Source organism: Opisthocomus hoazin, chromosome 1 (assembly GCF_030867145.1).
Source record: "Opisthocomus hoazin isolate bOpiHoa1 chromosome 1, bOpiHoa1.hap1, whole genome shotgun sequence".
NCBI classification, from domain to species: Eukaryota; Metazoa; Chordata; class Aves; order Opisthocomiformes; family Opisthocomidae; genus Opisthocomus; species Opisthocomus hoazin.
In genome coordinates this window covers 96,781,961-96,798,796 of record NC_134414.1, presented here as the reverse complement: position 1 = coordinate 96,798,796, position 16,836 = coordinate 96,781,961, and the positions used below count along the sequence as shown (strand labels likewise).

General features: G+C 39.6%; 1 protein-coding gene across 7 annotated transcripts in view; it reads right to left on the bottom strand.

Annotated features, from left to right (window-relative positions):
• Positions 1-4,490: 4,490 nt before the first annotated feature.
• Positions 4,491-16,836, bottom strand: part of GK (glycerol kinase) — a 35,962-nt gene continuing 23,616 nt past the window's right edge. For 2 of the 7 annotated variants that reach the window (XM_075430000.1, XM_075430020.1), the window contains 5 exons: positions 15,742-15,862; positions 13,817-13,960; positions 12,757-12,837; positions 11,138-11,224; positions 4,491-9,133 (listed from right to left, as the gene is read on the bottom strand). In XM_075430000.1, coding sequence (XP_075286115.1) covers positions 9,090-9,133; positions 11,138-11,224; positions 12,757-12,837; positions 13,817-13,960; positions 15,742-15,862 — 477 coding nt within the window. In that variant the 3' untranslated portion in view covers positions 4,491-9,089. The remainder of the gene's footprint in view (positions 9,134-11,137; positions 11,225-12,756; positions 12,838-13,816; positions 13,961-15,741; positions 15,863-16,836) is intronic. The other 5 variants (XM_075430011.1, XM_075430029.1, XM_075430047.1 and 2 more) reach the window with 5 other exon arrangements.

Genomic DNA, 16,836 nt, shown 5'->3' with positions numbered 1-16,836 from the left:
GTATGTTTTTTCTACCTTTCCTAAGTGCTTATCTCACACAGCAAATAATAAAAACATAGCTGCACATTCCAATATATAACGTTGCACATCAACTGGGACTTGGTATTTCACATACTCCTGAATAAACAAATAACCTATTTCAAGATTAGAAAATAAAACCTTTCAGCACTACTATGTTTATTGTAATTAATTTAATTACTATGAATTTTACTTAACATTACTTAACGTTCAGGAGTTTGACAAACCTTGTATTGCATACGCTTGTTTGTTGGTCAAACAAAAATAACGATATCAATCAAAGAAATGATCGCATGATCTGAAATCTGTTACTGGGTATGACAGCCCTTGACAACGCTTGAGTTGAAGTTCACCAACGAGCTGAAACCCAAACCAAGGTTTGTTTACTTTAAGGCTTATGTGCTAGACGGTCACAGAACAGCAGCATCACGTTGCAGGTGAAGTGGTTTGCACCTTGCAGAAGACTAACTAGAGTTCAAATAAGAATAGCTTGTGTTTGTAATACAAACCTACTTCCTGGGGGGGATTGTCTTAAAAAGACTTAATAATATGCATCTTGAAGTTTAATTGAGACTCAACAATTATTATATAGAGAACAATATTAAATTTTTCATCTTGTATTCTGCTTCACGATGAAGACAAGTTCTTGCATGTTCCACACAGGTCACTCTCACCCCTTCTCCCCTTCTTCCCTAAAACAAAACCAAAAAACTTGGAGAATATCTGGTGCCTCCAGTATTTGCAGTCTGAGAGCTCTAGAAGCTTTTCTTCTTGTTAAAGCAGTTTCTTCTGCTGAAGAGCAAATTCTTCAGAATTGTACAACTGAAGAATCAGTTCTCCATGAAAAATCAAGGTTGATGAGCAGCACTGGCACATTCGTTTCCAAAAAATGCTGTCCATGAAAGACTTGGAGTTAGAGTCTAGTTATAAGCAGGTAGAGATTGAGGCTATTTGCATAGTTTTTCAAGTGACCGTCCTTCATAATGGGGCAGCACTTGGCTTCGGTATTTGTGGAAAAAAGTGATGTTGATACTGAAACATCATGCAGGGGAGGGCATTAATATATGTGTTATGCTTCCTCTAAACTGTAAGCTGACTCCTGTTGTTGGGCATGGAGTAGTAAACACAAAAGGGACTTCTGCGCTCACAAAAGCTGATGACAAACTGTTCATTAATCGTGAGTTCCTCTGTATCAAGCAGTAAGGGTAGATTTAGACTGAATATAAGGAAGAAATTTTTTACAATAAGGGTGGTGAAACACTGGCACAGGTTGCCCAGAGAGGCAGCGGAGGCCCCATCCCTGGAAACATTCAAGGCCAGGTTAGACGGGGCTTTGAGCAACCTGATCGAGTTGAAGGTGTCCCTGCTCACTGCAGGGGAGTTGGGCTAGATGCCCTCTAAAGGTCCCTTCCAACCCAAAGCATTCTATGATTCTAAGTTCTATGGCAGGTTTTCAGTAATCAGTTCATCTGACACAAGACAGACAGATGGAGTCAGAAAACTTTGCAAAAAGTAAGTAGCTGAAGTGGTACAGTCAAAACTCTTGAAGCTGTTTATGAAGCAGCATAGGAAATGTGGGTGCTGCTGAGCACGCTGACTAACCCATCCTGTTGCCAAAACAAACAGACGACAACTGCAAAGGCTTTATTTCTGGGAGGGAAAACGGGACAACTGATCACCAAAGCCGACCTGTCTGCAAGCTCTTTTGTACTTGCACAAGACCCAAGAATTGCATCAGGCGACCAGAAAGCCAGAGCTGCTGGATCTTCAGTTCTGAGCACTCCATCCCTGCAGAACTGAAAAGCAATGATGCAGGAGATCCTTCCAGCTGAAGTGAAAGTGCTTTCAAGGGAAGTCAGAGAAAGAACCCACAGATCAGTAGCCCATGGTTTTAAAGAAAAAACACCACAGACCAAAAGAAACAACTCCCAAACGGATGTCGTCCCATCACAAAGATTCAAGGAACCCATATTTCTGGGTTTTGGTAACCACAATTCAACTGAGGTCTCTCTGGAAGAACATTATCCCATGCCATCCCTTTGGGCTGTTTTGAAACATCTGGCGGTACAATTCCCTGTGAAAAACAGGGTATTCGACTACAGCAACCAGGCCTCTGAAAAATAGCCATTCTGCTTAAACTCCCTGGAGCGACTGCTTAAGAGGTTATCTCTCAAAACTAAAACAAATAAGGTAATAAGCCCACCCAATAGGGCTGACTCTTCCAAAACAAATACATACACAACATAGTAATAACTCCAGTTGAATAATATTGAAATACCACACTGGGTGAAAACTGATTCATATAAAATGAACCAGTGTTGTCCAAATAAACCAGCATTTCCTTGTCCCTGGCTTTTATTATTAGCTGGCTCAAGCCTTCAGCCCGTGCTGGAGACAAGCTGTAGCTGACCTCATCACACTCTCAGACTGGCTGATGGAGGAGGGCACCTCTGGAGATCGTCTGGTGCAAGCCCCTGCTCAGAGCAGGGTCAGCAAAATCAGGGCTATGTCCCATCGGGTCTTGAGCATCCTGAAGGAAGGAGACTCCACAACCTCTCTGAGCAGCCCACTCCCGTATTTGACCACCCTCAGAGTGAAAAATTGTTTTGTTTGAACAGAATTTCCTGAGTTTCAGTTTGTGGCCATTGCCTCTCGTCCTGCCACCGGGAAGGGTCTGGCTCTGTTGCCTCTACTCCCCGCGCCAGGTATTCATATCTGAGCTCCTTCCAAGCTGAGCAGTCCCAGATGGCTCAACTTCTCCCATATGACAGATGCTCCAGTCCTTCAACTGTCATTGTGGCCTGTGACAGGACCCACTCTGGTATGGGCATGTCTCTCTCCTGCTGGCGGTCCCAGAGGTGGACCCAGAGCTCCAGATGTGTCTCACCAGGGCTGATTTAGAGAGAAAGAATCACCTCCTTCAACCCACTGGTGATGCTCTGCTTGATGCAGCCTCGGGTGGTGTTGGCCTTCTTTCTTGCAATTGCTGCCTCACGTTCAGCTTGGTGTCCACCAGGACCCCCAGAGCATTTTCTGCAAAACTGCTTCCCAGGGGTTGGCCCCCAGCCTGTCCCGGCACATGGGGTTGCTTCTCCCAGGAGCAGGAGAGGCTCTTCCCCTTGCTGAACTCCACGCGGTTCCTGTCAGCCCCTTTCTCCAGCCTGTCGAGGTCCCTCTGGACAGCACAGGAAAATCGTTCCAGCAATGTCCTTTCATCAGTTCCAGGTTTAAAGGGCTGCTACTCACTTGCCTGCCCTTATCTCCAAGACTGATGAGTACTACTTCCATAAATGCCAGTCAATTACAATAATTAAAAAAACCCCACCCCATACTGGGCTTGTGTTACAGCTCTTAGTGGGACACCGCTCCAATAGCCACAGATCTAGGATTCTTTATATGGAAAGATTATGGCCTGGATGCTGACACAGATATTAAGAAGCTTGTTTGCAGAGTTCCAATAATAGACTAGATATTGTATTATCTTTTGTCAAACAAAAATTCTTTATACATACAAATTTCTGGTACTAATTACACTAATATAGTTCTCATCTCATAATATTCCAGCTTGATGGATCATGAAATTTGAGTGTGCTCTTCTGCAGCACAGCTAAGGGCAAGACTGTAATTTTACCGTGTGAAAGGAAGAGTCTAGACTCCCACGAGCAGAGGCAGAAGTCTGATCTTGCGTAATAACACGTTACCTAAGCTATCTGTGCTGATATGGTATTTAAATGACTTTTTTTTTCTTGGGGGGGCAGGTGTTTCTGATTCACACAACTGATTTCGATATAGGGGACTAAAGACTGCAAAGACTACGATGCAGGCTATATCCTTGGTATAATTACGCAGCACTAGATGTGTAGAACGTAACTGGGAGCTACGTAGAGACAGAGCAGATAGGAATCCGGCAGGCACGCTCCACACACGTGCCCTCCACGTACACACATACCCCCATGCTTCTTTCTTAAAATAACAGAAATAGCTTATGCTCCTGGCTAGTGCCCCCAGAAATGTTTTCTACCCCACGAACATTTCTTCCCCCAACTTATAATGACTTTTTAATCTGTAGCAATCATCAGACCATGGTACAAGAGCGAAAACCATTTGGTCTGTTGGCCCCACCAAGCAATGTTGTTTGAGACCTTTGGATCCAACCTCTATTACGACTGTGTTCCTTTTCACCATCTTACCTGGTTTTTCCTGCTTCTTCCTGAATACGGAGGGACTTGAGGAAACATAATTTCTAGTCCAGTCCTTGAAACTGAATATATCACTGCAAAGCGGGACACAGTACTGCATGTGTTTGATCTGTGTACTTGAGCAAGTTAAAGCATGTGTCTGTGACTGATACTTCAAAAGGATGCTCTGTTGTTTAGTATGCATGAGTGTATACTAATGCCTCGTGTTGTCCAAATAAACTAGCATTAATGAAACATTAATGAGAATGTGCAAGAATAAGCTGACAGCTTACATCAATTTATTTATGGTATTTTAATACCAAGTTAATGCTTTTCATAAGTAAGAACTTATAAATCTGGTAATTTATAGAAAAAAATAAATCACAGCTTCACAAAAAGCTAACTTTCAACTGTTTGTCCCCTCCCCCCAACACGCAGTTTACAACATATTTCAACTATGTTGATATAGAAAGTTAACAGTGGTGTGAAATTCTTAAAAAATATTTGCAACAGCAATGAAAATAAAATAATGATTTTTACTCCGTGAAAAAGTAATAGGAATTGTGTTTCCCAGTAAAAGATAAGTCAGAAAAGCAGCAAAAAATCCCCCTCCTACGCGCTACATGCTACCTTTCCCCCCCGCCACATACATCACTGGCAAAGGCAACGCTTCGACATTCATCGTGCGTCGGTTCAGCGCTTCAGCATGTCTAGCAAGAAGTCACACCCCCAAGAGTCCAGCGTTTGGGGCGTGAGCTGCCCTGGCCCGGCTGCTCCACAGGCTGCTGCTACTCCTGTTCCTCAGGGGGCGCTCGCATCAGCAACAGCTCCCATAAGGGTAAGGAATATACAGATTTTCCTATGGGTTCATGTTAAATTTCCACTCTTTCTTCACCTCTCCAATACATATTGGAAAACCCTGAAATTTTAGTTGTCACACCTCACATTTGAGCATAGGAAATACGGGATTTGAACGATGTTGTTGTATTTCCACCTGTGCACCAAAATCTCCTCTGTTGATTTTGTACATGCAACCACGGGACAAAAAATGTTCCTTCTCTAACTTCTTAACTAAAAGTCACATTTTCAAAGGACATTGCACTTGACAATAAAAAGGCAATTAATATGCATTTGATATGAAATATATTGTACAGACCTGAACTTCTGTGCAATCCATTGCTTCAGATACACATGTATTTAACATCTTTTTTAAAACTAAGCCTCTAATCATAGTTTAACAAAGAAAACCAAACTTTCTTAAAGACTATATTTTAAAGACAAAAATCTGTAAGAACAAACTCACACAAAAAAACCACTCCCTTTAAATCCTAGTGCATTTAAACACATCTTGGAAATTCTCCACGTTGTTCCCATGTTTAACTTCGCTATTCTATACTGATCTAACGACACTATGCAAGAACACATTTTCTCTGACCTAACCAGTAAGGCTGGCATTTGTCACACTGTTGGTACAAACTGGAAAGCTGAAGGTAAGACTATTGCCTCACTCCTTTACCTGTGGAAGACACAAAGCGTCAAAGTGGACGCAACTCAGTTGTCAGGCACGTTGCCTGTGAACTCCAGCAGCCCATTTCAAGTGCTTACTCTTCCAAGCCAGGGTTTTGGGTTGTCTCAGCATATTTCACGACAATTTGCTTTTAAAACTATGGACATGGAAACTGAAAGGGAGACTTTGGTCCCTGAGCTATACTAAAGGAGATAAAGAACTAAAGAACTGATATCTAATTTGGAGTGGATCCTCCTTAAGCAAAACTTTAGTTAGCTTCAACTTTCAAAAATTTAACAAATAGTTACTAAAATATCCTCAAGCAGGATGACAGAATATATGCAGTATTGGTCAAGAAAAGGGCATTGTACAGAGTAGTTTGAAGTTGCTGAAGACCAAGAGGCTTTCTTGTCAATAGCATGCTGTGTCAAATTTGTCTTTCCAAACTAACACCAAAGCACAAGAACATGAAACATGGCCTTAACCAAAACATCTGTTTACTCTTCTCTCTTTAAAGGTAGAGCTACAGGACTTCTTAGTGTCTTAAATACTTATAACGGGCAAACTGACTACATATGCCAGAAGCCAAACCAAACTTTTAAACTTTGTAATTGATAATTTCAACAGTACTCTGTGGACCATATCAGCAACCTCTTCATCGCCAAACCGGTGGCGATGTGTGCTGCTGATAACACATTCTGCGCTAGTGTTTAAAAGGTTTGTACCATTGAAGCCGTCTCAGACCAGTGGCCACTGCAATAAAACATCTTTGGCAACCACAGACATACGAAAGGTAATTCACAGCAGCTGAAAGAACTGTAAGATGTTTACAAAGTTCTATAGTGCATCATTAACTTTCTGCAGTGTGTTGTATAAAGTAACAAAACCCTGAAAAGGACAGCTAAACACCTCACATTACCTCCGAAGTTGCAGGGTTTTGTTACACCAACTTTGCCAGACAAGGTAGGGCTTGTGATCTTTTAGAGGATGATGCGAGACAGTCCACGCAAAGCCCTCCAGTGCAATTGGAGTTGATGGGGAAGGAAGCACAGTAATGAAGGGCTGAAGACTTAAGTTTCAGCGTACCGCTGGGAGGTTACTTGGGGACTGGCAACAGGTGGATTCATGAATGGATTTAACAAAAACAAAACGAAACAACAAAAACAGTTGCATCCAGAGAGTCCGTTAAGTTGTCTCATTTATCAGCACCTTAAATAAGAAAAAATTTGCATTAGTAGCATAGAATTTATGCTAAAACATTAATAATACTCTGTAACACAGCTGAGCTATAGGAGGAATTCAGTATAACCATCTTTTGTTTTCTGTTAATGCAGTTGTAAATTAGATGTGTTTTGTGACACCAGATAAGCCACCACTTTTGTGTGGGATGTGCATACAGTAGTGAACAAGAAACCACACTATGAAGATGGGTAAATTTTTAACAAGCAGAAGAACTGAGGGAAGGTACCCTAAGCTTATTCTTTTCTGAACTGGCTGAATGGCAGAACTCAGAGGGTTGTCATCAGCGGCGCTGAGTCTAGTTGGAGGCTGGTAACTAGTGGTGTCCCCCAGGGGTCAGTACTGGGCCCAGTCTTGTTTAACTTCTTCATCAACGACCTGGATGAAGAGTTAGAATGTACCCTCAGCAAGTTTGCTGATGACACAAAACTGGGAGGTGTGGTAGACACACCAGAAGGCTGTGCTGCCATTCAGCGTGACCTGGATAGGCTGGAAAGCTGGGCAGAGAGGAACCTGACGAGGTTCAACAAAGGCAAATGCAGGGTCCTGCACCTGGGGAGGTACAACCCCATGCACCAGTACAGGCTTGGGGTGGACCTGCTGGAGAGCAGCTCTGTGGAGAGGGACCTGGGTGTCCTGGTGGACGACAGGTTAACCATGAGCCAGCAGTGTGCCCTGGCTGCCAAGAAAGCCAATGGGATCCTGGGGTGCATCAAGAAGAGTGTGGCCAGCAGGTCGAGGGAGGTTCTCCTTCCCCTCTACACTGCCCTGGTGAGGCCTCATCTGGAGTACTGTGTCCAGTTCTGGGCTCCCCAGTTCAAGAAAGATGAAGAGCTACTGGAGAGAGTCCAGTGGAGGGCTATGAGGATGGTGAGGGGACTGGAGCATCTCCCCTACGAGGAGAGGCTGAGGGAGCTGGGCTTGTTCAGCCTGAAGAAGAGAAGGCTGCGAGGGGACCTTATAAATGCCTACAAATATCTGAAGGGTGGGTGTCAGGAGGATGGGGCCAAGCTCTTTTCAGTGGTGCCCAGTGACAGGACAAGGGGCAATGGGCACAAACTGAGGCACAGGAAGTTCCATCTGCACATGAGGAAGAACTTCTTCCCTCTGAGGGTGACGGAGCACTGGAACAGGCTGCCCAGGGAGGTTGTGGAGTCTCCTTCTCTGGAGATATTCAAGACCCGCCTGGACAAGGTCCTGTGCAGCCTGCTGTAGGTGACCCTGCTTCGGCAGGAGGGTTGGACTAGATGACCCACAGAGGTCCCTTCCAACCCCTACTGTTCTGTGATTCTGTGTGATTCTGATTCTGTGAATACGAGCCCAGCTTTCAGAAATTTGGGAAATAATATTGCAACTAATGTAGTGATCCCTATGTGTAAATTAGTATGCAATTTGGCAGCAACTATCACAACACAAGAAACTAAAATGGAAAAACAGAATCTTAAAAACAGAGGATATTTAAGCAGGAAGAATATAGTATTACTATGATTACTGACACTTTAGTCTGTGAGAATAAGGTCAAAGACCTTTATACCCCAGATGTCACGTAAGACCCCATGTATAGCCAATCCTCACTTCTGCCTCACTTGAGAGGTGCCAATTTAAGCACACAAAGGCATTTCTTCAAATTAGAATCTAATAAAATAGAGCATCACTTTCAGTTAACTCCCACCCCCAAAGAAAGTACAGCTACAGAATATGTTGAAATCTCTCAGATGCCCACTTCCAAAAATAGTGTGAAAAATTTAACACAACCTTAGCATAAGGACTCAAGTTGTTACATACAACTTGCCTTTCTAGTGAAATAAATCAAAATATTGGCCCTTTCTCCCTGGGAGAGAAGAAGAATGAAGATCATAAAATAAGGTACAAGTAATTGACCTGATTTTGATGAAATTATGAAATGATATAATGAAATACAGTATTGTTCTTCATATTCAGTCATCAGGTGCTGCATGAAAAAGAGTTAGTTTAGCAGTTCTGTAAATGGGTTTTTGCCATGTTAGCATTCTCTTTTCTGCCACAGCAGATTTTTCCTTGGCATTTCAGTAGTTGTAAAATCACGGCCCTGCCCTACAGAGACACAGTCAACAACAGCAGTGTTGCCATGCAAGACTTACTGCTATTTCAGCACATGAAGGATGAATTCAATCCTCAGTAGATTCAATCCTCAAACCTACTACACTGATGACTGCGTTGGAGTTCCAGTGTTTCATTAAAAGATAAAAAGTAACAAATTAATTAATAGAGTTCCTCTACTGAAGTTAGAAGGAAAGTCTAGTCAGACAGTTCCGGCTTTTAAAAGCAAAAGGATATTTACCAGAGTAAACGCCTAATGGGAAGCAGCCCTGCTCCAATCAGCAACACAAATTCTATATGTCAAGTTCTATACTAACACACAGCTGCGCAAAACTACAATGTGTACATACCATCACTGACGCTATTCCTTTTTAGACACTGTCATTTTAAAAACAAATAGAAGATGGAAATTTCTTGCAACTTCTCCTGTCCCCAAGCTTACCATGTAAATAATATACCAATACATCGGTATATATAGTAACTATACTGGTATATACAGTAACTATATATATATATATATATAAACAACTATATCAATAGTTACTGTTATGTGAAAACAAGGGCAAAAATGGGTTCTGAAGGCCAGAGTGAGTTGAGTATGTTTTCTACTTGTGGGTCAGAAAAGCACTGACAAGCTTAGGGAAGGGAGAAAAAAGCCTATTTTATGAGCTCCAGCAGCGCATGTTTAGATATTTATATGCAGGTTACTGATTAGTTGTTTTTAAAAAGCAATAAACCCAGAATTTAAGTTGCTTATCTGCCCACTTATCATTGATCTTCATGATAATTTAGGTAGCCCCCCATGTTGTGAAGAACCTGACCTGGAATTAATATTGAAGTTGCTTAGTTCAGCTTGTTAAAAATTTACCCACTTATTCACAGTTGGTTTTATTTTATTCTTCATAAGCAAGGTTGTTCTCATTTACAGATACATTCCAGAGTTAGTAAATCAATGCCTATCCATTTGTTCAGTTTGATTTTTGCCTCGCAATTGTTTAGTTTGGTTTTAGTTCTCCTACAAGTTCAGTCTCTCCCATGCAAGGAAAATTACAACTGAGTAGTTAATTCAGGCTGAATGAGTAGAAACAAAATACAAACACATAATCACAGGAGCATGCCCGAGTCCTCAACTGTCTGCTTAATTAATATCACGCCCCCATCTCACCAAAACAAAAACAAAGAAAGAAAACTAAGCCCTTCCCCCCCCCCCCAAAAAAAAAAGCTTACTAAGCAGCAACAATGACTATACTGTAAAATATTTTCACTGGAATGAAATTAGGAAACACAACAAAGAAAAAATGACACCACCATATAAACTTCTTTTTCTTACCATAACAATATCGTAATGAAATGTCTTTCTTACTTCTGGCATAAGTAACTAACATTGTCATCAATATTAAGAACTTTCTTTTAAAATAAAACATGTATTAACAGACTGAAGATGCATCTTCATTGCATATGCACACAGTCCCTTTTCCCAGTTTTGCAGACAGACCTTTCAGGGTCTCTTCTCTTTACAGAAGATGAATTCACTTATCCTTGAAGAGCAAAGTACAAAAAGAATATTCTCTAGATTTGGTAGATGAAGATTTCTAAAGATACAATAGTTCCAAGGGGACCAGGAAAATGAAAGGGGTGCATGAAGCCTTTCAGGGACAGAAGAAAAGTCTTCACTTTATTTAAACAGGATCCTCAAAATAATTTGAAATGTTATGAGAAGAAATACAGGATAAAGGATGGAACCTTATTCTAACGGAAGTGCACACTGTAGCACAGGCAATGCAAAATTCTGCTAGGCTGCTCGAACCTATGTCCTTTTTATAAACTGTGTACAGTCTGCATAGCTAGACAAAGGGAGGGGTTCAAGGGACTTCAAGATTTCACATGCATCTAACAATTATGAATGTCATGGCAGGTGAGGATGAATTCAAGATGGCATTCACTTTGTTCCCTGAGGTACCATATGTCTAATTCACACCCTCAAACACTCGTGTGCATGAACAACAAAAAGCATCAGTCATTTTTGCTAAAAATAAACAGATGGAATACAAAAAACCCCAACACATAAACTAGTGTAGATAGCTTTTAAAGTGATCTAGTTCAAATAATGACTAACCTGAGACGTACTTTGCTCCGATTAACATTATCATGCTACTCATAATAAAAAAACCCAAAGGCAGACTACAGAAGATACTAGTGTCACCTGATGTCATCCAGGGGAGGGTGTTTCCAGTCAAGCAAATCAAAAGAGAAATATATATATAAATTGCAATATATGTGTTAAAAATCATATGAACAGCAAAAAGTAACAAATGTAGTGACATTTGCAGAAAAAATAAAAAAGATCATGCATAACCCCCACAATAATTCAAAACAGGCTCTCAATATAAGAATTCAAATCCAAATTCCACTGTTACCACTATCTCGGTTGAGCCCATTTCTAGTATCCTTCAATCTTAAATACTTCTAGCAGGCAGAAGACAAAGTTTCAAAGCAAGAACTAAGGAAAACAACATTTCCCACCCCCCGGTGTTAAACCAGGTCATCACTGAGGGTAAGTTTTGATAAACATCTCCTTTTTCACACAAGCTGAAGAACAAGATCTAGTTTTATTTTCTGCAAGGCACAATTTACTATCCTTCAAAAGGAAATGAAGATACATAAGTAAGCTATGCATCAAGCACTTGGGAATTTAGGATACATAACAGAGAGTTTAGATGTAAGGCTGGTAAATCCTAATGGACAACACTGAAGTGAATCTTGTTACTCGTGCTAAGTTACCTATTTCCCTTCCAAACTGCCTTGAAAGAATTGTTTGTATAACCATGGTGTTAAATACTTCAGCGAGCAAATAGGATGGTAAAAGGAAAATTTTAGCTTTAGCTTTCAAGAATAAAGTAAGAGACTTCATGCAGCTTGAGGATGCAAATGCAGATTCTGTGGGGAGTTTACATTTCAAGGATTCTTTACTTAATATTTTTCATTCTAGTAGTTTTTCCAACTAAAGGAAACTAAATGAAGACAAGGCCCAGAAAAGACATGCTGCAGTATGACTCAGGACTAAAAATGTATCCTGAAAACTTCTCCTGAAATAGAAGACTGCAGGTTTTATTTAATTCAAACCTGACAGATGAGCAAGCCCTCCACTTCAAAAGAAGTATCTTGTTCAGTCCCCCAAAAGTGTTTGTATATTCTCTGTGTGCAAACAATAGGTCTATGTAATTCTTCACTTTATGATAACTTCTTGCTCTTAGCCCTTGTCAAGCAGATTTTAATGTGCCTATCAATCCCTCCTTTCTATACAGCAAATAATAAAGGCAAGATACAGCATGAAAAATCACAGGATGAAACTTTTCTCCTTTGCAACATGAGGTTTTAGTATAAGAAAGTTTATGACATCCCTGCACTGTCTTAGAATTGTGCCGTATCTCTTCTTCTAGGTAAGATTTTTTTTCTTTCGTAAACCAATGGCATTCTGCAAAACCTGCCGTTGGTCTGGACTTCATGATGTCTGTTTTTGGAGCCCTACAAGATATTGCTTGTACCCTCCTTTCAAGAGAAAGACATATCTATCTATTTTACTGGTTGTTTCCCTAGTATTTTTAAGTGATAATTTTTAAATCATTGGAATAGTCCAGACATAGTATGAACTGAAAAGGTCACCAAACTCAAGATTTACTACCTTTGCTAACTGGCTAGTTAGTAATACTTGACCTGCATTAATTTCTGATTTACCATTTGAAGGAGCCTCAGATGTCTCCCAGCCCATAGATTTTAGCACAGCTTTTTTCCATCTGGCATAGCGAAACTCACTTTCTGAAATTGAGAAATCAGCAAACAGAAAAGCCTCTTAATGCATGTGAATACAACTACAAGTAGCAAGAAGCAAACACTACAATTTTAGCTTTCCGCTCTCTTACATAGTAGTTTGTCTGCACAGAACAAGAATTATAAAATGCTGTTTTGAATACAAAAAACCAAACCAAAACAACCCAAAACCCCACAGTTATGCACAGTAGGGAGAAATAAACCTTAATAACAACTTTCTGCATGTTCACCAATAAGAATATTCACAAGTAGGACATCATGAAGCAATTCTTATTCACTTAGAAGCCCTTCAGTGTTGAAAATACTGTCTTGAAGTAGGGATTATTGCGGTAATTGTAGTCAAAATGGTAAGAAAAAATTCTGTACCAAAAATTAAGAAATAATTGAAAAGACAAAAATACATTCATCTTGCACATGGATTAATGTTGTCAAATACGTGCTTTCCAACTCCAGAAGCACTTATGAACTGATGAAAAAGTTAGTTAGCTAAAAATCAATTATTAATATAGGTTTTTTAAAGCCAAAAGAAAAGTCTCCCAAAAAACAGTTGTCTGTCCTTTCTGCATCTGTGAAAACTCACAAATGCACAGGAGATCTAGGAGACATCTTTCTCTGTAAAAACCTTTCAAGATTTCTTTGATATTACTTGCTATAAATCAAAAGCTAACTGCAATACCCAGTGCCAAGCTTCTTTCAAAAAGAAGAAAGAAAAAAGCCCTAACGCATTCCCCTGTGGAGTTGTGTAGTTTCAACCATTTTCTAATCTTACCAGTTAATAAATTGACAAAACAGCAAGTGAAATGCAATTTTCTCTAAACTAAACACTACAAAGCTGATACATTTGTGAGGATATTCATACATAGCTGTTTTTATATCAGTGTGTTAGACTGCAATAAAGAGAAAACATGATCTGTTGGACGTAAAACACTAAGTTTGCAAGTTCTTAGAAAATATGAAAGGGTTTTACCCTCTGGGTTGATCTGTGGTTCAAATCGTTCGCATGTCACTGCTGTCAAATCTCCAGGATTCAGACTCCAAATTCCAACTCCTTCTGCAGCTCCTGCTGCCATAGCAGCTCCTAGAGCTGTTGTTTCAGGCATTGATGGCTTTACTGTAGTATATCACAGAGAAGGCCATGATGATTTTTAATGAAAGTTACCTTGATGACATCAGAACTAAAGATTTACATATATATCTAGAATGATATATATTTTCTATAACTGCTATGTGCTTCCTTTAAGTCTACCAACTGCAAAACTCATTTTATTGCCATTCACAGGGTTATGAGGCTAACTTCACCTATGAGTTGTCCAAGTCTTTGAAATTTCTCAGATCAATACTTCCTTCAAGACTGAATCATGCAATTCCCCATTTTCATACCATATGCAGGGCTACTGTCAGTTTGCTTAGACTACTTCCTGTTAATAACACACTATTTTTTTGTCTTCTCTCTCCCTCCACAAAGCAGTCACCACTGGCTAAGTTATCAGTCTTGCTCCCATGCTCTACAGATTGTGCTATTAAAAGCATTTATATTTAGAAAAGAGATCTTAGAAGAGGCTACACACCCGTACTTGCTAGCTTGCTTGCCTTCCAAAGAGGCTATAGAAGACCATTCCACCCTCAAGATGTCAATGGTAAATCTGTTCTATTAACTCTAGATTTGTCTGTTTTTCTGCTTCAGGCAGAGGATCTTTTAAAATCTAATTTTGTTGATCATATCCTTTGATCTGCTAGCTATGCATCTGCAGTGATAGTATGAGCCTTGTGTATTATATATTGTTAAAGGCAAGCTATAATACATCTCGAGTTAAAAACATTCCACTGAAGTGCCTCATATTTATGCATAACAGACACCACGATGCTTTAATAAATAATTTTCTAGAAGCTGTATATTATGCAAGATTATTAAATTTATGCAGCAAATTATCAGTCTTCAGTATAGATGAAGATGTATAATATCCTGATGTTACTCAGCAACGCACTGCAGCCTTACGAATGCCAATGCATCGCTTACAATAGTCAGCCACTCGGATCTGCTACAGGTGTTAAAACACGTCTTCAGAAAGATGCACCCTTTTTTCTGACGCCGAAATGCTCCACGTTTCAAGTGAGGTCTTTAAAGAGCTTTAGTGTATTGAAACACATCCTTCAAAAGCTAAAAAGCCTTCTTATTATTCTAGTGGGCTTCTATGAAAGAAGTGTTACATGGCCATTTCTAAAATGGCCGCATCGCTGTTGGATCAGAATAATGGTATTGTAAACTGTCATTTGCCTCAGAGAGGAACAAACCCATTAGGGTTGGTATTTCGTATTACTCATGCCAAGAAAACTGGTTGCAAGACTCCCACTTTTGCTGTAACCTCTATTCCCTTTTTCATTGCTGCTGTGGGAGGAAACAGAATGGTTTTATGGGTCTTCTTTTACATTGTAAATGAAATTAAAAGTTTGTGCAGGCAAACGGAACAGAAAAAAGAGTATTTGCTATTCGCTGAAATGCAAGAGCAAAACAGGAGCAGTGGAGGTGCAAAGTTCTGATTTATCTCTGAGCAAGATTCTCAGGGTCAACATGTTTCAGGAGTGCATTAATTTCACTGACTTTAAAGTTGTTAGGTGTTTAGAAATTGATATGACAATTTTAAAGGTCAATACCATCATAGTGCTGTAATATTTCAAAACATGAAATAAGTCAGTGATTCTCCAGGAAACTGAATCTCAAAACTGGATGCAAGACCTAAAAACTTCTTCTAAACACCCCCCCCCAACATTCTCAAGCAATAGCAAAAGACCAGAAACAACAACAAAGACATCCAATTTGCCCCCATTACCCATTACAAACCAATGTTGTTTTCAGCTTTAAAAAGAATACAGGAGCTTATAATTTCGTCTTACCTACTGGAATACAGAGAATGTCTGATTGGAGCTGCATGAGCACTTTGTTATTGGTCATTCCTCCATCTACTTGTAACTGATTTAGTGGTATCCCACAGTCCTTGTTTATGGCATCTAAAATCTTAAGTAAGAGTAACATACGTTACGAATTAATGGCAAAGAAATTCATTATACCCTCTGTGTGTAAAATACTAGTAATTCAGCATGTGCTGAAGAGTGTTAAGTAGGTAATTCCCCTCCCCTATGTAGCAAGAGGCCAACACAGAGGGTAGTGACAGTACAGTTTGGTTTAGTCTATAGCAAATGCATTGTATTTATTACAGAAATCTTAGTGTAGGAGATGTTTCTCCTCTGATGCTCTATACCTAGCCTATGTGTTGCTTATATGGTCTGAGAAGAATGATTTTGAAGAAAAGCTGATGATGACTACAACGTTTATGAAACCTAACAAAAGAAGAAGTAATACTAAATGGAGTCCTTTAGCTGACTACAGTTTATCTGGATACTTTCTCTAATTTGATGAATTAAAGAACTGAAAAATTAAAATATTTGAACTGGCAATTTGGAAGACATTTCAGTAGGAGCTACTGAACAGTGAACTGTTTTGAAAGAGCAGCCTTTTGAAATATTTTCAATTGGTTGTTGAAAATTGAGAATTTTATGTTTCACAAGATAGACTGCAAAAATAAATTGTTAATGTAATTTTTTTGTAAAATTATGTTTCCTTCTTTTTGGCACAGTGGACTGCTGAAAATGAGAAGTGTTAAAGTGTTTGCAAGAGATAATAATAATAACAATAATAAGAGTGGAGTATTTAATTCACTGATAGATATCAACCTGCTTTTTGGAGGGTTTCCCAAAAATGTAAGATTTGCCTCAAGCCTTGGCTACTGGTAACACCATGGCATTATCCTATAAGCACCTATTAAATGCAGAATAGTGGGTTTTCTAGGATTTCGTAAAAGCAGTCAAATATCTCATTTACATTTTTTAAGGTTAGTGCATAATTTTTGTTGACAAAGTTAGTCATTAATTAGTGCAGAATGATTTTCTCTTCGCCATTTTTCAATTCATTTGAATAAAAAAAGAGGTGTG